The sequence below is a fragment of the Cavia porcellus genome, unplaced genomic scaffold (assembly GCF_034190915.1).
Source record: "Cavia porcellus strain 051 isolate PalLab524CR breed Dunkin Hartley unplaced genomic scaffold, mCavPor4.1 scaffold_7, whole genome shotgun sequence".
Taxonomy (NCBI): domain Eukaryota; kingdom Metazoa; phylum Chordata; class Mammalia; order Rodentia; family Caviidae; genus Cavia; species Cavia porcellus.
Window position 1 is genome coordinate 94,490,816 of NW_026947490.1, and position 21,172 is coordinate 94,511,987.

The 21,172-nt window shown below is 36.9% G+C and overlaps 1 protein-coding gene across 3 annotated transcripts in view; it reads right to left on the bottom strand.

Moving 5' to 3' along the window:
* Atg5 (autophagy related 5) overlaps positions 1-21,172 on the bottom strand; it is a 113,843-nt gene that overhangs the window by 59,692 nt on the left and 32,979 nt on the right. For all 3 annotated transcript variants that reach the window (XM_003466029.5, XM_023563452.2, XM_063253950.1), the window contains one exon: positions 9,780-9,942. In XM_003466029.5, coding sequence (XP_003466077.1) covers positions 9,780-9,942 — 163 coding nt within the window. The remainder of the gene's footprint in view (positions 1-9,779; positions 9,943-21,172) is intronic.

Consider the following 21,172-nt stretch of genomic DNA (forward strand, 5'->3'; position numbering starts at 1 on the left):
CCACCAACAGTAGATAATGATTCTCTTTTCGCCACAGCCCCATCAGCATTTCTGGCAGATTTCTTGGTAACAGCCATTCTTCCTGGATTGTGATGAAATCTCCGTGTTATTTTAATTTGCATCTCTTGAATGACCAGCGATGTTAAACATTTTTTTCATACATTTGCTGTTTCCACTTCTTCATCTGTGAAGTATCTGTTCATGTCAGATCCAATCATTTTTTCAATTAGATCTTTAGACTGGGGGGGGTCTGGCTTTTATTGGGTTCTTTACATATTTTTGATATATACTCCTTAGTCTAAGGAACAGCTGGCAAAAATTTTTTCCCACATTGCGGGTTGTCAAGTTCACTTTGTTGGTCATTTCTCTTGTGCAAAAACTTTTTAATAAGATGAGATCCCAGTTGTTCACTCTTTGTGATAGTTCCTGCACAACTGGGATCCTGTTCAGAAAGTCTTTGTCTACACTAAGATAGTCAAGAGTTGTACTATTCTATCTTCCAGCAGACTTAGTATTTGTTTTAATATTTAGATCTCTGATCCATTTCAATCTCAGTTTAGTGCATGGTGAAAGATATGGGTCCTGGGCCGGGGATGTAGATCAGCAAGCACAGCGCCGGCCCAGCAAGTGCAAAGTTCTCAGTTTGATTCCTAATACCCACCACCACCACCACCACCACCACCACCACCACCCCAAAAGGAAGATGTGGGTCTTGTTCTAATCTTCTGCATGTGAAAAGCAAGTTTTTCCAGCACCATTTATTAAAGAGGCTGTCTTTCTTGCAGTGAATGTGTTTGGCTCCTTTGTCAAAGATAAGGTGACTGAGTGCGTCTGGAGTTGTTTCTACAGGGCACTAAAAGAACTTAAAGATAGAATCACAAAAACCAATGTCAATGATTTTATCAGTAAAACATGTGAGAGGTGCCTGAGGTCAAGAGACAAGCAAATGTTTCAACTTAAAAAATATGAAGATTTTATCAAGTAATATACCTAACTTCAACTAGTAGGCAAAACAAATCAGTATACAGACAATGTAACTTACATTCTTTTGAATCACAGTAATAATAGGGGTTAGGGATTTCTTGATAACATGAGCTGGATTAGAATAATTAGGTAATGCAAGTTTCTCAAATGTCTCAGAATCAACAGTTCTATTATTTACCGTTTTTAAATCTTAGTAACTTTGCATCACAAATTTGTCATATCTGTGACTTCCTTTATCCAAGGTTATCGTATATGGTCTGAACAACTATGATCTGTCACCTAACACTGACATAAACCCCTTCTTAGCCTTATAAATATATATTTGCTCCTTTCAGATTCATGAGCCATCCTGTTTGCAAAGGGATGGCTTTATAGGGAAATCTGATTGCTTTAGGATCTGCTTAAAATCTCTCTTTTCCCTCTACCACCTTACCCTATTTCCCAAGATTAAATTCAGTGTACTTACGAAGGCCTAAAAGGCCATGGATAGAGCCTCTACTCAACTTCCAGTGCCACCTCCTTGCCATTCACCTGATCATCATACTGAGTTAGCATGGCCTCTGTGTCACTATCAGAAAGCTCTCTGCCTAACAGTCTCACTCACATCATTCCTCTAGCCTGGAATGTTTTCATCACCACAACCTCATTCTCTATTGCTTCCCTTTCTTAAATCATTTAACTACTAGCTGTTTAACATGCTTGTCTTTTTCATCCAAGTATCCACTATGCCTTGTAATATGGCTGGCCCAGTTAAGTTCTAGTACTGGCCACCTAATGCATACCACTATGCTATGGGCATGATCCTCCTTTAAGAAAGATTGCATTCATACCCATGACAATGAGAAAAAATGAATGTTGTCTCTAAGGATTACTTAAACACTAAAGATGTGTAAGGAATATATGTGACAGTGACATATCAGACAATGGAAAAAAGAGTAAAAAGTTATAAAAATTCCAAGCATAATAGGGAGTAAAGGTAACAGATAAAACAAGATTGGCCACATACTGATAACTGCCATAGCTAAACAATCAGTACAGAGATCCATTATATATTATTTACTCTTAATTATAAAGTGTAGTTTCAGTGTTTTCACAATTGGTAAAGATCTGAATTTTTATATAGACTTTAAAATAAGCAAGTTGTTCAAATGTCAACCTTTCAAAAAAGCAAATATTCAAGAAGAGTATTCACACCTTCTGCTGACACTCTACTTAGGAATCACTCATGCCGTAACACCCACATCTGGCATAGCACCTGGCACTGCAAGTCGCAACAAATGGAAGCTTCAAGGTGGTTACTGGCTGCACTAGCTACACAAACATTTGTCTCTCTGATGTCTCTATCATAGTACAATTAATAATGGAAAGCTTCTACCTATGTCCTGCTTTATAAAAAAAAGAGGGAGAGGAAAAGAAACCAGTTACAATTCCTCATCCAGGAAGTCCCTCCGGAACCAGCAGAAAAACAGCTGCTTCCAGAATGAAGTACAGGTGATCACTGATGCTCAGTCCTTGAGTCTGAGCCTCGTACGTGTAAAGGCACTCCAAAATAGAGGAAAACAGTGATCTGTGATAGTCACAAAACTGGTAAGAGACAAAACAAAAAGATCAGACATATGTTTCTCATCTCAGACCAGGTGATTCTCCACCCAATACTTATTCTCCTGTATATCGCTAATAAAAACAAAGAGATACAATTACAACACACCTATCTATCACGTAAGCTGCCAAAGAGCTGGAATGATTGCATTTATTGCTTACATTACTTACCAAACTTATTTTTTTTAATGTAGTAACCACTACTTCCTATTAGTAGCCAGTTTAAAGTTAAAAAGGCACACTACTGATTAATTTCTCCAAAAAATTAACTGGACTAATCACATTTTGTAAATCACTCAAGTTTTAAACAAACCCAGAAGTCAAGCTTTGCCTTTATATATAAATCAATGGAATTTAAGGCTTTGTTTTAGAAGATACACTCACACAAGCAGGATTAAAACTAAATTTTATATCACACTAAAATATTGTTATTGATTTCCTCAAATGTCTAGCTTATTTTAAAAAAAACCAACTTCACAATAAGAAAACAATCTGTGCATTTAGTGACACTTAGTGCCTCACACATGAAAATTCTGCTTTCTTTTCTTTTTTGTGGTCATTAACTTTGTTTCACACGAAAGTTAAATGTTTATATATCTAAAGTGAAAACCCATTAAAAACACTGAAAGGCACAAATTAAAAACACTGAAAGGCACTGAAATGAATGCTCTTGGTTTCAAAAGCTTTTCTTATTTCTCCTTCACAGAGACCTTTGAAATTAAAATTAGCATTTGAAAGTATTCAAAAATCATTTAAATTTCTGCTTAGTCATTATGCTCTACAGGTGCAGTTCTCAATCAAATTTATCTTCTGCTTTGTCTCAGTTTTGACAAATGTACAGTTAGATTATAAAAGGTAAAGCACCTTTGACTTCACAGAATATTAAATTTTTTGAGGAAAAATTAAAAATAAAATTCATATTAGAGTAAGTTTTTAAAAGCCACTTCCTATATTATAATAATACACTATTTATGAAGACCTGTTAATACTTCCTGGTAGCATCAGCAAGAAATAAAAAAAAAGGAGCCACTCAGCCAACACACATTTTTTTCTACACTCTTTAAACCACACTAGGTGTCAAGGATTATAAAAACAAGATATACTTTAACCCAGAGTATTATGCTAGGAGAATACATAAACCATACAACTATACCAGAGTATGACAAAGTACAAAAACGAAGCGGATCTGAAAAGTAGACACACCTATACTTCAAAGTACTCCAAAGACAAGAACTCCCGAGAGAGGAAACAGTAAGCTTAAGGTCAGCCTGGACAATTCTCTCAAACAAGCAAACCATTTTAAAGGGCTGTGGATATAGCTCAGTGGTAAGCAGTTGCCTAGCACTAGCTCTAGTTCAACCCCCGGAACCACACTCCGCCCTGTTCCCCTAAAAAACTAAAAAAGAAAGAAAAGAAAAAGATGACAAAGAGACAATATGAAAGCATAAATACTGTATTTCTGCCTCTGCTTGTCCATAAGTTTTATAAAGATCGGTCATGATGCTCAATCTCTAGTTCCTAGAATAGCTTCAGAGAAATGTAAGGTGTTCAAAATAAATATCTAGAAGGAACGATCCATGTAGAAGGTAATAATAAAGATGAACATTAAAATGTGTGAAGTTACAAAAAAAGAGCATTCATTCTATAAGGAACAGAAAACTGCTTTTGCCAAATTTACCTTAATTACTTTTCAGCACTTCACTTTCAGTTTTCAAAATACAGAAAATAAAGTACTAAAGACTACAGTATCTACAATAAACCTCCCACAAGACTGGGTAGTACAAACTCAATTACATTAATTACAAAAAAACCAGCCATAACCGAGCACTGAGGAGGCTGAGGCAGGAGGACTGCTACAAGTTTGAGGCCAGCTACTGCATTACTGAAACTGTCTCAAAAAAAAAAAAAAAAAAAAAAAAAAGAAAGAAAGAAAAAAGAAAAAAATCCAACCATAGTAACCACTAAGATAACTTATAGGAAAAAGGCAATATATTAAAACCAAACACTATTAGTTTAGACTTAAATTCTATTTTAAAAATTAATTTAAGGAAATACAACTTAAAATAACAGTCAAAAAAACTAAAGTCTAAATGGATCAAAGACCTAAACATTAAAACAGAAACATTAAATCTACTGGAAGACAAGGTAGGCAGAAGTCTGGGAGATACAGAGGTAGTTAGAAAATATATGAACAAAATGCAAACTGCACAGGAAACACTTCAAAGAATTAACAACTGGGATCTCATATTATTGAAAAGTTTCTGCACTTCAAAAGAAATCACCAACAGAGTGAAAAGAAAACCCACAGAATGGGAAAGAATTTTAGCCAGCAACCCCTCAGACAAAGGACTTATATCTAGAACATATTAAAAAAAAAAAAATGAAGCCCCCCAAATTCAAAGACCTTCTCCAAAAACACAGTTCTCAGATGAAGATATACAAATGGCAAAATAAAATACATGAAGAAATGTTCATCATCACTGGTCATTCAAGAAATACAAATTAAAACAGCACTGAGATTTCATCTCACTCCAGAAAGAATGGTTGCCATCTGCCATCAACTGATAACAATTGCTGGCGAGGATGCGAGGAAAAAGGAGCACTGCTCCACTGCTGGAGTACAGACTGGTGCAACCACTATGGAAAGCAGTATGGAGAATTCTCAGAAAACTAGGATTGGAAGTTCCATTCAACCCAGCTCTTCCCCTCCTGGGTATTTTCCCAGAAAAACTGAAAAGGTCATATCACAGTGATATATGTGCACCCATGTTCATAACAGCACAATTTGTAATAGCTAAATCTTGGAAACAACCACGGTGCCCATTAACCGCAGAGTGGGTGAAAAAGATGTGGTGTTTTTCTACAATGGAATATTACTCAGCTATAAAAAAGGATGATCTTGAGGCCTTCATAGGTAAATGGAGACAACTTGAGACTATGCTCATTAGTGAAATAAATAAGAATCGTATTTAGAAATATCACAATGAGTCTCTAGTGTAAAAAGTAGTAAGAAATGCAGGAGTGATAAAACCCAAAATGTGTAATTGTTATTGTAAAAAAGGGAGGGAAAAAAAGTGATCTAAAGGATATAACTGCATGTATGTTTAAGTGTGTAAGATTGATAGCCATTACTATCGTTGAATAGAACTATTTGCAGTCTCGCTGTTTAAATGTCCACTTTGTATGCTTTACTTTTGTAACTGGAACAACTATCTCTAAGTGGACAATATTTAATTATCAACTAGTGATTGCTTACTGTTTATTTTTTTAAATTATGTATTATTTCTACCCTTTTTCTGTTGTTTTCTCTTTAAATAAAAAGTCAAAATATGCAAGAAAAACACAATTCAAGGTAGAAACATGAAAAAAGAATTCTACGCCTCAGAAGTAGCAATGACAACAGCTGAGGTAGTCCTCAGACTACATGACGCACTGAATTACACCAAGCTCTGAACTTGTGACATGTGATTCTTTTTTTTTTGGTGGTCCTGGGGATTGAACTCACAACCTCATGCTTGCCAGGCAGGCGCTTATGCTGCTGAGCTAAATCCCTGGCCATTTGATTCATTCTTTAGGTCAATGAAAAATATTTGCTGTAGCCTTCTGTGACTTGACCTTTTTTCTCTTTCGTTCTTTGTTTCTTTCCTTCTTCCTCTTTTCTTTATTTTCCCTCCTTGCTTTTTTCTTTTGCCAGACTAGAGACTGAACCTTAAAGACTCACCAATGCTAGCCAAGCATACCACTGAACGACATTCCCTGCCCTTTCTGAGACAGGGTCTCCCTAAAGCTTGAATCTGTGACCCTCCTGCCTCATCCCCCAAAGCAGTTTGGATTACAGACATGCAACTGGAATTTTCTTAGATGGCCAGTGTTTCGTCATCATTTAAAATGGAGAAGCATCACTTCGGATCTGAGTACCACAAGAAGAGACACACAGTCATGGGAATGCCTGACACACTTATTTAGCTTCTTAGCTTTTCTTGGCTGCACTGCATGTTCTGGAGTCCTCATTCACTTAAACTGTAGCTCACTCATTAGTCCAGCTATACTAAGGGATCTACATAAACAGCAGTGGCTACACGTATGTAATGATCTTGATGATTATCAGGTATTTACACTGAGTACCAATGAGGTACGCCTGTCCTGGACACCAGAAATTACCTACTCACACAGACAGGCGTGAACCACAGTAAGGCCATCTTTCGCTTTGTATTTCCCGACAGCCAAATAATAAATGTTAGGTCTGTGCACCATATAACCTCTGGCATAACTACTTAATTCTCCAACTGCAGCATAACTGTAGCTCTAAACAATACATAAAGTTTCTAGTGATGGTTTATAAAAACACATATCTGTCATATAATTGCATTTTGCCAAGTATACCCTAGGGATTAAAATATTTTCTTAATAATTTTTTATTGAAAGGCCATGAGTGCAGCTCAATAGTAAAGCGTGTGTTTAACATGCACAAGGCCTTGGTTAATTCCCAGAATCAATTCTTACAACTGAGACAGCTTTATTTCCTTTCAAACACTTACAGAGACCCAAAAGGCAGTTATTCTCTAGTATTACATATAGGGAACTGAAGCTCAAAGGGACCGAATGACTTAAGGATTGCTAGACCTGAAACTACAAAGCAGACCATTTTTCTCATAGCTCTTAACTACAAGGTATAATCAACATTCGCAGTGAATGTTTCGACTTTTAAAATACAGTTAAAGACATATTGCTATTAATCTCCCCCAAAATACTCCCCCTCTCTTCAAACACATGCCACTGTGCTTTCCACTTTGTGAAGCAGTTCTAGAAGTCTGCTTAGGTAGCTTTGTGAAGTGCGATCAAAATTACAGTGACTGCTGCTGGGTTCCAGCTCTGCTGTCCTCCTCCTGCTTACTCATACCACACAATTCACTGATCCGGCACAATGCAACGTACGGCTTTTCCACACAGTCACAATGACCGTAAAAGGTAAACACTTTGAATCAATTCAGGACATCGAGTCAGCCATGCAAAACAGTGCAACTAAGAACATACCTGAAAGAGGACTTCCAGGACTGCTTCACAAAGTGGAAAAAACAAAGGGATCTGCTCAAAAGGAGCAGGAGTATTTGGAAGGGAATTAACAGAAATGCGTCTTTTATTGCATTAAACAAAAATTTAAACAGTCTCTGTAATTTCTGATTATATTTCATATCACCCTCCATACTTGATTCGATGCTCCAATTTAAACATTTCAAGAACTTTTAGAATCCTCTTTGGAATCTCTGAGTTTTCATTAACATCTGCCCATCTAAAGTATTTCAATTATGAAGTCAAATTATTCCCAATTCCCTTCTCTCTTTCTGTGATCTCAGCTTCTTCCATCTATGCTATTTTCATATTCACAAATCTCTAAAATATCAGTTCATTTTGAAATAGCTAGAACAAAAATACATGTAATAATACTTTCTTAGGTGTTGTAAATATTTTTAATTATTTGATTATGAATTTTTGTACTCCATAAAAAAATACCAGATGTATAAGTATGAAATTAAGGAAAAGAACCATGTTACCCAGGTCTAATCTAAGAAATCAAAAGCAAAGAAATAAGAACACATAATTTATAGTACATGTCATAAAATATGTGCCCTACATCTCGAGATCAAAATCATGCTCCTATATGACTATAAACAACTCTTGTGCATAATGTCACTACCATGGAAGAACTTATACTGGACTAACTAGTAACCAAAAACAACTTTCAAAGGCAAAATACAAGATGTGCTAACCATCATGGTCATTTTTAGTGATCAAGCCAGCTAAAATTATGCAAAGTACTCTTAATAATTAATGAAGAAAATGACTATTTCATCTTTTTAAAAGTTTTTCAAAATATTAAAAATTCTATGCATTACAAATGCATATGGGAATCTAAAAAGTAAATAAAAGTAAATACACACAATTTAAAACATCAGGAACAGAATAAAAATATTTATTTCTTGTTAAAAATATAACAAGTTATGGACAACCAACTAGGTGAACTGAAATACTGTCATGTTTTAACCAGCTTCCAACATTTTATTATTTATATTTTCAATGTCATGAGACAGCTCTATGAGTTCCTTTAACTATACCACTTACCCTAGGGCATCTACTTTTCTCGTTTATGTCAGTAAGTTTACCCTCAGTATATTCCTCTGGTTATATATCTGGTTTCTTGTAATGCAGCGTGGTCAGGATTCCCGAAGTCGGCTATTTTTCTATTAACATCTATTCAAATTCCACTTCTAACATTATCACTGTTGCTTTGCTGCATTTTTATGTTTCTTATCCAATTCTGTTTAAAATGTTACAATACTTATTACTGGAAACAAGTAAGCACTAGAACTACATACTTTGCTGACTGTGGAGAACAGAATAACAAATACCTAAAGACCAACTAACGGACATTGTAAAGTGCCCACTTTGGCAGCACATATACTAAAACTGGACATTGTAAGAAGAAATATGATTTGTCACTGATCATGACCATATCAATTTACAAAATATAACATTATGAAACCATTGCTGTATTGAACAGCTAGCAATAAAATTATACTTTCTGTAATTTATTTAATATAACATAGTAACTAAAATTAGAACCAAATAGAGTGCTGGTGTTACTTAGCTGAACCATGGTAAATGAAATTCATGCATACTGGAACCATGTAAAACAATAATTATGTTATTTAAACCAAATGCCTGAAATTGCTGGAACCAAGATTAGAGAACTATCATATCCAAAAGATGTATAATATAAAGAACTTCATGTTTCCCATCTGTTTTCTTGGAGGAATTTTCTGTATCACAGAGTAGAGAGATACTAAGCACAAAGCAAATCTACTTTTTTGAGAAAGCAAAAGGTGACATTGTATCCCTGCCCAAGTAGAGATACCTGGGTACACAACCTCAGGTTCCAGTTGTAATTCCAGAAGGGTCATCCCTCAGAGGGAGAATCATACCCTACAAGTAATACAGAGGCACTGTCTTCAAAAGCTATAAACAATCTGTACACTTGTTAAATCTTGGGCTAAGTGACTGGTCTAATGCTAGAGAATCCTAAACAGGGATATTGGAAGATTATAAGGAAAGAGATAACTAAAAATAGCTACTGTGCAAATCTGGGGATGGATACTGAATTAAAGTGGCATTCTGAAATTAAGCACTGCTATAGTTACCATTTTGTAGTCCCATCCAAAGTTGCTTGTGATCTTTTTTCTGCATTTCATTGATTACTTGACTTTTATGCTTTAAAGCATCAGCTTCTTTTATGCAAGACATAAAATGAGCTTCAATCGCATCCTTAGATGGACAGTGCAGAAGGTCCTTTTCTGGAAAACTCTATGAAAGGAAAAAAATAAGCCTAAAAATCAAGTACACACATAACAAAATCGTTCCCTTAAAATCAAACAGTATCTTCCAATTTTCCAATGTTTTTAGCAAGCTACCTTTTATCATCATAATAACTACATTGCTTTTAAAAATTAACTTTAGTTGGGCTAGAGGTTTGGCTCAGCAGCACAAGCACCTGCTGGGCAAGTGTGAGGTCCTGAGCTTGATCCCCAGTATCAAAAAAAAAATTAATTTTAAAAATCTTTTTGCTATTTATTTGACACTCTTTTTACATTTTCCAAATGATCTTTTTATTTATAAGACTACACAAACAGAAGGATAATAATTTTTTAGAAAGGTTTTCAACTGACTATATCACATGTTTCAAAGAATGTAGAATAGAAATTTCACATACTCAAGAGTGGAAATACATAATGGTACAAATACTTTAGAAAAACAGTTCGGTAGTTTCTCAGAAAGGTAAAGGCAATTGTGTAATGGCCACAGCCATAGCCACTACACAATTAACAAGCCATCCAGAAAAATGAAATCATATTTTCATACAAAGCTCTGTGTATGAGTGTTCACAACAGCTTTATTTACAATAATCAAACCCAGGAAACAATCAAAAAAAAATGAAAATATAAATTATATTATATACTTTTATTATTTGAGCATGTAGTTTATTATTCAATGACTAAACTTCAACGAAATCGTGAAAAAGTAACTTTTAGGCTGGGTTTAGCAGCACACACCTCTAATCCCAGTTACCTATTAGACTGAGAAAGGATGGAAAAGTTCAATGCCAGTCTAGGGCTATTTAACAAGACCCAATTTCAAAATAAAGTGTTGGAGATACAGCTGAGAACACCCTTAGTTCAATCCTCAGTACTATCAAAAAACCTAGTTTTAAAAGGATTAAAAAAAAAAAAATTAGGCCAGGCATGGTGGCACACACCTATAATCCCAGCACTCAAGATGCTGAGGCAGAAGGATCTCTCATGAGTTTAAGGACAGCCTGAGCTACAAAGTAAGTTCAAGGCCTGCCTGAACTGCAAAGGGAAATCCTATCCTATAAATTCACTTATGTAAATTACTAGTATTATCAGCTGGTATATTCAAATGAATTAGTATTATTACAGTTATTTCTATTTAAATTTAATTATTTTTCTATTTCAAGTATATAAATCAACCTCTAAGATCTAAAAGTTCACTTAATTAAAAAAAATTCTGACATTTTAGAAATATGGTACATAACTTCGTATTTTCTAGAAAAACTGACTTTGGTGTGATATAAGTAACCTGTTAATTCAATTATTCAATTTCTAGACATAAAAATATGGATTTTAATTTGTCAATTAAAAAAATAAAGTCGAGCTGGGAATGCAGCTCAATGGTAAAGTGCTTGCCATGCGAGGCTACAAATTTCACCAACACTGTGAAAAATACAATGAATCAATCAATCTCAAATGGCCTTTCAGATATTGTATAACTCTCTATGCTACTGATTTCATAACTGGGTTTTAAATGAGTGGCTCAAAAATATGAATATTCTTATTCCAAAGAAAATCATTCAGGCAGCTGGACTTTTCACCTACTTAAGTGCTATTCAAATTTGTTAAACTTCGTGCATAAGCTAATTATGCAACAAGGAGTTGAGATCATTCAAAACAGGGTTGGTGAGGCCTAAAGAAAAATACTAGCTTTGGAATAGCTTTTGCTTAGCTAGACTGCTAAGCTCAATTGCTCCTACAATCAGAAAGTGCTTTCCCTTTACTTTTTCAACACTTCGTTGCTTTGCAGTTTCCTAAGCTTAATGAACATCTGACATTTTTATGTGACAGAGAATAATCACAAATGACTAAACTTCATAGCCAAAGGGTTCTACGAAAAGAGTGCAGATATTTGTATATACCTGCCCTTCAACACAAGCCTATCTCTAAGAAGGCAATGAATTCAGTAATGAAAAGAACCCTCAGGGAAATAAGAGAAAGCAGAAAGAGAAAAAGACCCATCTGCTTAGGCAGTCAAAGCGGTTGAAATTATGGCAAAGAAGGTGAAATTATGGCAAAGAAAACAGTTGACACATCTCAGCCAAAGCCCCTCAACTCTGGCTCAGGAATGCTCCCTCTTTCCTGATTACCTGGAAATGAGAGTGGAAACCTCTGTTAAAAGCTTAACAATACCACACACTTGATGCATTACATTCTAATCTTTTCTAATGTACATTAATCGTAAATTCGTATCTTTTTGATCCAAACAAACTGCTGTAGATAAAGGTGTTGAGTCTGACACTATGTTTATGCACTTTCATTAATCTTCCAAGTTACACTCAGGATAAGGTAAAACTAATTTCATTTTTTAAAAAATAATCTGAAAAGTTTTATTTTTAGAGGTTATTATCTGTATGAGTTAAAGTATCAATCCAGAATGACTAGAATGTATCCAGGTACATTAAAATCAGGAAACAAACTGTAAGTGAAAAACTAAAACTACTGATTATTTGCAAGCTCAAGAAAAAAAAGTAATCCATTGGTAACATTGCAAACACAGGGTATTCACTTAACACAATGAACAAAGCAAGAAATGTATTTTCTGTGTCACTTAAGAATGTAACATCCAATTAAACTTGCAAGAGTAGCCAACAGAAAGCAATTCAGCATGCAGACAGACAATGAGGCCATAGTTCACAGGTATACTTCAATGAAATCTTAAAAGTTTCTTCCAAGAATAATATGTATATACATGAGGATGGAAAGGGGGAGGACTTTTCACACATTTTTCGTAAAGTTCTATTGAACCAATGTTCTAAGCACTGAATCCAAGCATTTCTTAAATATACTAATTCCACCGGTATATAACCTATCAACTTAGCTGTAATCAATCTTCTTCCTCTCACTAAAACCTAAAGATTCTCCCCTCCCTCCCTTTTTTCTTTTTGTCTTCTTTGAGACGGGGTCTTGCTATGCAGTTCAGGCTGGCCTTGAGCTCACTCTGTAGCCCTGGCTGGTCTCGAACTCCCAAGGATCCTCCCATGCCAGCCTCCTGAGTGCTGGGATTACAGGCGAGAGTCAACATGCCTGGCTCCATCCCTTTCTTAACTTCCATAGTTGAATTTTTGGAACTCAGCTTATTTAATTATTCCTCTCCCTTCTCACAACGGCATCTAGAGCCATTTGCTTTCTGATTACTGTTTCCCATCAATGATCTTCCGTCCTAAAACAAAACAACAGCTATTCAAAACCAAAAGTAAACTCCTTCCCTCTATCTCATTCTTTGGCTATATCCCTCTAACTCCTCTCCCTTTTACAACCAGTTTTAAGACCACAAAAGCTTCTTAGCTCTTAACAATCTACTATAATCTATGTACTACCCTCACCACTGTGTTATAACTGCTCTCTCCAAGATCGGCAATGATACGTTTTAACCCTTATGTATTTTAAGTACTCACCAAACATCTAACCCCTTTACTATCCTCCAAATCCAACATCCACAAGTTGCTGTGTTAACACTTCTCATTTTTGAAATTTATTCTTAGCATCTTTTGCCTCAGTCATTCCTTAAATACCGATCTTTTGCAAATTTCTAGCCTATCCAAAAATAGAATTTTTTCACCTCAAACACTCCTCGTCTCCCATATCCAACCCCGACCTGCTGACTTTACATCCTGAACATTCTGAAATTCATCTGCTTTTCGACATCCCCACTGCCACTTTCCTTCTACAGACGAAGATCTAGTGATGGCTCCTGAGAAACCTCACGCCTGGGTGCCAGGGTGCCACGCCTAGCCTAGTCGTACTCTGCTTAATTCATTTTTTTTATGTTTGAAAGCCAGAGTGATCTTCCTATACATACGCAATCTCATTCTACTGTTTTAGGACAGACTCAACCCACTTGTAAAGCCTTCAAGATTATAAATTCGATCTCTGCTAAACTATCCAGCATAATCTCTAAGCACCACTTACCCATCCGCACACTCTTTCATGCCCTCAAACATTCCTCAGCCCACCTTTCCTGAGTGTGCCCCATGCCCCTCGACACTCTCACAGGACTTCCAGTTATATGCTCTCATTTCTACACCTTCACACCAAATATTTCCTGTCTGGAACTTTCTCATCACCCAACCATATAGAAATATAGATACAAAAAAAAAAAAAAAAAATCCTCAATCCTCTGGTTCAGCTTCTACATCACTTCTTGCAATAAACTTTCCCTTTCTCCTCCAAAAAGGGTTAAATGACAAGGTCCCAGTACTTACCTCCATAAAAACATTGAGTATGATAAAGCCTACTGGCATATCTTTGATAGTACTCTCAAAATTCACAAGGTACAGCCCATAACTATTCACATCCCTCTCACTAAATTGTATCAAATTCAAGGGGCTGGGGATTTAGCTCAGCGGCATAAGCGCCTGCCTTGCAAGCAGGCAGTCGTGAGTTCGATCCCGGTACCGATAAAAAGGAAAAAGACAAAAAAAAAAAAAATTTGTATCAAATTCAGTGACAAATGAGCTAATAAAATGAAACAGGTATTATTAGTGCAGTGAGCTAACGCTTCAGTAACTGTCAGGTGAAACAAGGTGAGGGCATTCCCAGGAACTCCATCAGACACTAGCAAAGATACGTCAGTCTTTTCAGTCAGTTCTCTCATTCCCGTCTCAGTGACTGATGTGGTTTGTAACAGCAGAGATTAGCCGCATGCATAATAAAATCCCACAGGTAGTATGGAACAACTCTGCATCTCTCACTTTATACTTCTCATATTCATTCATACTATTGTACATATCAGGAATTAAGTTCCTTTTGGTCACTGAGTAGTATGCTAGTTAATAAATATAATCTGTTCATCCAAAAATCTGTTAATATTTATTTGAACTGTTTTCAGGTCTTGGCTATTATTAAAATAGTTGCTAACAAGTCTCTGTGTACACATATATTGACATCTTTCTTGAATACAAACAACTGAAAAGCAGAAAGGCTGTGTCAATTTAAGTATATAGTTAAAATTATTTAAAAACTGCCCTAAGAAAATTGCCCTAGTCAAGAGGGTAAGGCAGAAAGAATGCAAATTCAAGACCAGACTGACAGTTTAGCAATACCTCATCTTAAAATAAAAAATAAAAAGGGTGTATGGATAAAGCTCAGTAGCACAGAGCTTGCCAGCATGTGCAAGGACCTGGGTTCAATCCCTAACAATACACATGCACACGCACGCACGTATGCATGCACACACACACACCCTACACAATCCTGCCAACCTGTATTTTCTTTTTTTTTTTTTTTTTTTAATCGGTACTGGGGATCGAACTCATGACCGCCTGCTTGCAGGGCAAGCGCTTATGCCACTGAGCTAAATCCCCAGCCCCCAACCTGTATTTTCAATGTGATAGTACAGTTTTAAAATCTACCAGCAACATATGGCAGTTGTGCTTACTCCATGTCTTCAGACAGTACTGTCAGTCTTTTTCATTTTAGGTATTCCAGCTGAGTATAACATGGTATCTCATTTAGTTTTAATTTACATTTGCTAAGATGCCAAATGCCTTTTGGTCTGCTTATTGGTAAATCATCTGTTCTGTGAACTTTCTGTTTAACTTATTATGGTGACTGATTTATTAGGAAAGAAGCTGAACGTGTGACTTCTGTGTGTGCTTCTGTAAATACAGCCCACAAGAGCTACTAGGTGCATAGGAAAAAACTGTCACAGCTGGAACAATCCGCAAAGGAATACAGAATGTACATCAACACTCAACTACTTTAGAAATGGACTCAGTATTTCAAGTGTTAGGGACTATACTCATTCACATCAAATACTACAGCTTTCTGTCTGATTCAACATAATGTACCTTTCCCCATTTCACAACTAACTGGCTACAACTACTCCAATGATCATTTCTACAAGCAACCTCCAATCTTTTTCAACTTGAATTGTCAGATTTATTTTCAACCAATTAAGATGTATAAAATTGTGCTCTGAATTTTATCAAGTTTCTACCTTGTGGTCACTGAAAGTTTTGGGATGATGTATCTCTGTTATGGTTCGTTATCTAAATGTCGGCCTAAAGCCTTGTGTGCTCATAGGTAGGGCTTTGATAGGGAGCTGGATCATTGACTCAAGACAATAGATTAGCCCAGTAAGGGGCTTAGCACAGTTCTAGGTGTGGATAATGAATCTACTGTAGAGTAAGATCCATCCTGCGTGCAGGTGGCATGAACCAACACGCCTGCAGACTGGATGGAATACAAAGAGAAAGAAGAAGGAAGTCCTGCTGTCACCGGCCTGCTGTGCCATGAACTGTTTCTCCTCTGCCATCTTCTCCACCATGCCACTTTGCCATGGAGCCAGTTGACTATCGACTGAAAAACTCCACAAACTGTGAGTTAAAATAAACTTTTTCTAGTGGATTTCACGTATCTTGTCCCAGCAACAAGAAAGTAACTAGACAGTTCCTAACCCTAATTCTGACAAGTCTTACGGTTTTTATGGTGCAATTTTAAATTTTAAAAAAAAATTTTTTTAAAAGAAAAGCAGAACTGCTTGTGGAAGTGGTGGTATATATCCTTGCTTTTTTTCTTGGTCTTACAGGGAAATATTCAATAAAACTTTCATTCAGTATGGCTTTATCAAGAGACTTTTCATTTATACCCTTTGTCAAATTTAGAAAACTCTCTTTTATTCCTAAGCTTGCTAAGAGTATTGATGACAAATGATTCTTTGTCAATTATTTTTTGCCTTTGCATCTATAGATTTTATCAAATGATTTTTGTACTCAACTCTGTCGATGAAGTGAATTATACGGATATTCAAGTATTTAATCAATATTAAATTCCAGGGACAAAATTAGCCATAGTTTGTATTATACTATATATATACAACACATAAAATATTATTCAATTAAATTTATCAGTATTTGTGGAGAACTTGTATCTCTATACTTGTGAGGAATACTGGTGTGTAATTTTAATTTCTTTAATGAATTTTAGTATCCAGAATTATTCCATCCTTTAAATCAAGTTGGGAAATGTACCTTTCTTCTTTTATTTTCTGGAAAGAAAAGCCTGCCTCATAGAATTCATCAATAAACTGCTGACGCAAGGAGTTCTGTGAGGTTTTAAAACAATCTAATTTCCTCATAGACTATTCATTTCCTTTTTTTCCCCTTGTGTCAGTTTGTTACGTTTCACCTTCACCAAATCTGTTTACATGTCAAACTTAATGGCATAAAATTATTCATGTTTCCTATCTTTTTAATAGCAGCCTTATATGTATGTAGTAACAGCCAATCTTTCATTCTTCATTTGAGGAAATAACTTTTCTACCATAGAAAATTAAGGGTATTAATTCTCTATAAGCACTGCTATAGGTGAATCCAACAAATTTTAGTATGCTATGTTTTCTTTACCATTTACTTTGAAACATTGTCATAGTTCCCTGTGGTATCCCCTTTGACCCAGAGCCAACTTAAGATTTTGTGTCCCCATCCTTCAGGTAACTGCAGTCTTAAGATTTTATTAAACATAGATTTTGAATCATTCCTTACAATCACAGTATACTTTCTCTACAGTTGTTCTCATAAAGAAATTTTAAAAACCAATCCTTTATATTTAGGATGCACTGGCAAGCAGAACATGGAAATGACACCCGACATATGCCCACAGGCACTGATCAGGATCGTTCTCAGAATATCAGGCCCCAATCTCTAGTGGTCCAGGGCTTTTACATGATTCATAAGCAGGAGTTACAAAGGTGAGACGAACGGCTTGGCAGCGCTTCTTATTAGCTAGCAGGGTGAGACCATGGGTTACAGGGTAGATTAATGACCATCAGTTTATGAAGCTTAGGACAATGGTACAATCAGGCGTCCTGCATGTCTGGTTCTATTCTCACGGTTACAGGGGTTAAGAAAATCATTACAAAGCCATGAAGCAGTTACAGAGCTAGGCAGTTTCAATAAGAACAATTTTGGGCCAGGAATTTAGCTCAGCAGTTCAAGCACTTGCCTGGTAAGCATGAGCTCATGAGTTCGATCTTCAGTACAAAAATAAATAAATAAATAAATAAATAAATAGTAAAAAGAACAATCTCTCTTGTACGGTTTTTTCCTGCCATTTCCCCCGAGTGTTGTTACTCAAATCTTTTTCAGTGCTAGGGCTGTTCTTTTTATCTAGAGCTGCGTAAGAAGGGGCAGTTTTTAACTTATGTAATCCTCGGGCCCTATCAGAAGTAACAAGGGCTGTTAGGAGTTCAAAAAGGGGTTTCAGCCATGGTCGCAAGTCAGAAAGACCTTGGAATCATCCCCGATTCAGATTTTGTTCTTGAGCCTGGTTATTTAACCTCTCTGGCAGAAACAGCAATTTTCTTACAGCATTACAGAGTCCTCTTTGATGTACTTGTTCAACTAATTGAGGGGTGACTTTAAGGTGGCCTTAGTCCCCACCTGCAAAGGAGGATACAGACAAACATTCCCAAGAGGGGATCTGTAGCCTGTGTGTCCATATTTGACTCGGAGGCACAGAAATACATCAAAGGCTGCCACTGCAGATTCTCCGTGGTGTCCTCTGGACCCTTTCTGACAAGAGGGCATCCATGTGTCTGCAATGGCAATAACTTAGCAAAGGTGAAATTTAAGAATTACCGGCCTTTGTCCATTTCATTCTTTGGACTGAATTACCACCCAGGTGTCAGTTTTTACCAGGCAAAAGTCAATAGGAGCTTGTATTGTGGCGATTTGATTTCCCATGGTTAAATTAATTACAGCCAGAATCCTGACCCCAACATTAAATGTCACACATTAGTAACAACAAACATTTTATAACTGTACCTGATAGCCCTGGGCTTTTTAGATGAGGAAAATGTATAAAATAACAAAAGAGCTTTAACTGGTTGTCAAATGTCCACAAGGTCAAGGCAAAGGTTACAGTCTATAAGAGGATGGGGAGCAAGCACCAAGCTGAATAATACAGTATTAACCAGAGAGGTCAGCTGTGAGGAAATCTCAGTTATGGCCTCTGTAACCAAATGCAAGCAATCACTAGCTGGACCCAGTGCAACTGGCTAAAAGTAGACAAGCTGGGAGCAGAGAGTGAAGCTAAAGGTGTTGGCAGCAACTGCAGCAGTCCACAAGGTTACCAAGGTTACCAGAATTCTCAGGAACAATGTGCCTCTTTTGCCTTTTTTTGTTTTTGTTTTTGAGACGCAGGGAGCAGTCTGGTTTTTTCCCTCTTCCTGTGGTCAGGGACTGTGGTTTTAACTAAGCAGTCCCCATTCTGTCTTCCTAAAGTGTATGTTGTGTAGCCCAGAGCAATGGCGCAACAGACAAAGGGTGGGTGCCCCTCAGATGCCTGCCTGGCTGCACCTCTCTCGGGGACTTAGGTGTGACTTAGCTAACGAAGGTGCAAGGCCTCCTGTTATGCCCTGTGTCATCACCACAAAACTGCAGGGGAGCGCCCAATCAGCCACCACAACCAGTGCTTCCCAGTCTTGGTGTACAGAAGGAACAGCCCAGTGCTGCTTATGCTGGCTGGTCTGCTCACTCACACATTCACTCAGCAGGTACTCAGAGCTCAAATATTCCAACTCCTCTTGCCTTGAGGGTGGCCTTACCTAACAAGAGTTCATCATCAAGTCTTCTGCTCAAACTAAGCAGAACTGTCTGTCTAACTGGGGTGCGCTATTGGAATCAGGCAGTCAGGCGGATGCACGGACAGATGGACAGATTATGTCCTCCCCTCTTTGGGGATCAATGTGAGCCTCTCAACCAGGGAATCCTCCTACAGACCTGAGAAAACTCAAGAAATGTCGAGGGTGCACACTCTTGTCAGGACTTGGAGAGATCCTTACTCCACAAACATTGACATTGGTTACTGATAACCCTAGACGCCTTTCACAGAGAAATGCACCAGTGGACTGGAGCACTGGACATAGTAGGCTGCAGGGGCTGGAGTTATTCAGGTCCTGACATCAACCAGGAGAGCGCAATTACTAGTAGCCATCCTGGAGAGGGGCCTACTGAGCTCAGAATCCAGACCAACTGCTGGTTCCATTCCAGTGTCAGGGCTAGGTAAAACTGAGTTAAAGTCAACAGAAGGTCAAAAAGCTCAGTTCCTCAAGTCAGTGGGAGATGCACAGAAGGCTGCAGGCTAAACAAACTGAGTTTCAGCCTCACAGACAGAAACCAACTTGAATATCAGTTGAACTAAAGGTGCAAGCTTGTTGGGATTATCCACTACCACATGGTAAATCTATAGGTGGCTCACTGGATTAATCAACATGAATCTGGGCTCTCTGTCTTGCCCAATTAGTCTTCCAGTGATAGCAGAGACACACCTTCAAGAAGAATTTCTTTTTTCTGATTTTCTGGGTTTTGTTTTGATTTGCTTTTTCTTGATTGTCCTTCCATCTATGAAGGTAAACCTTCTTTCTAGTTTTTTGTTGTTGCTGCTGCTCTTCTGTTCTTATTTTTTACTTTTTCTCTCTTCTCTCCTATCTTCTTTACCAGATTGCATAGTCTTTCTTTGACCTCTGGTCTTACTTCTAATCTTTTCCTATTTTTCTATTTTTCCCACTAACCTCTTTTAACTTTTCAACACAACAATAGAATAGCCATATTGTGGGCATATGTACTGTATATTTCTAGTTTATTTTAAATTTGTTATATAACCAGAAATATAGTTCATAGTTAAAAATAGAGAACCAATAGTTATCACACTTGGTCATTTTCTAGGCTGTGTTTGATGCTACTGTTATTGCTGACTGTCCTACTTCACAGAAAGTGACATGGTCATTCTAATCAGCTGTTCTTCCTAGTGTTCCAAGACTGACATTGCCTAATGGCCATAAACAATACCTTGGGCCAATGCCAAAGAACCAGAAGCTAGGCTAAATACCCAGAAACTTCTCATCCATAATAAATCCACAGGGTAGGATTTTGTATTGTGTAAAGACAAAACCCAAAAGCCAGCTACACCTGGAAGACATTTCTAAGAAGCAGTCATTTCTTAAGAGTTCTAAATACTAGCAATAAAGCTACTTGCCATAAGCAAGTTGTAAGCATCAATCCAGGAATTAAACATGAGAAAGAGATAAGAGAAAGAGACAGAAAGGCAGAAAGAGAAAAACAAAAACAAAAACAAAGTGCAAAGACATTTAAGGAAGACACAACCTCAAACTTCTAGCTTATCAAAGATAAACGCAGGGACAATGAAGTGCAATAATTCAAGTCACCCACTGGAACTTTCTG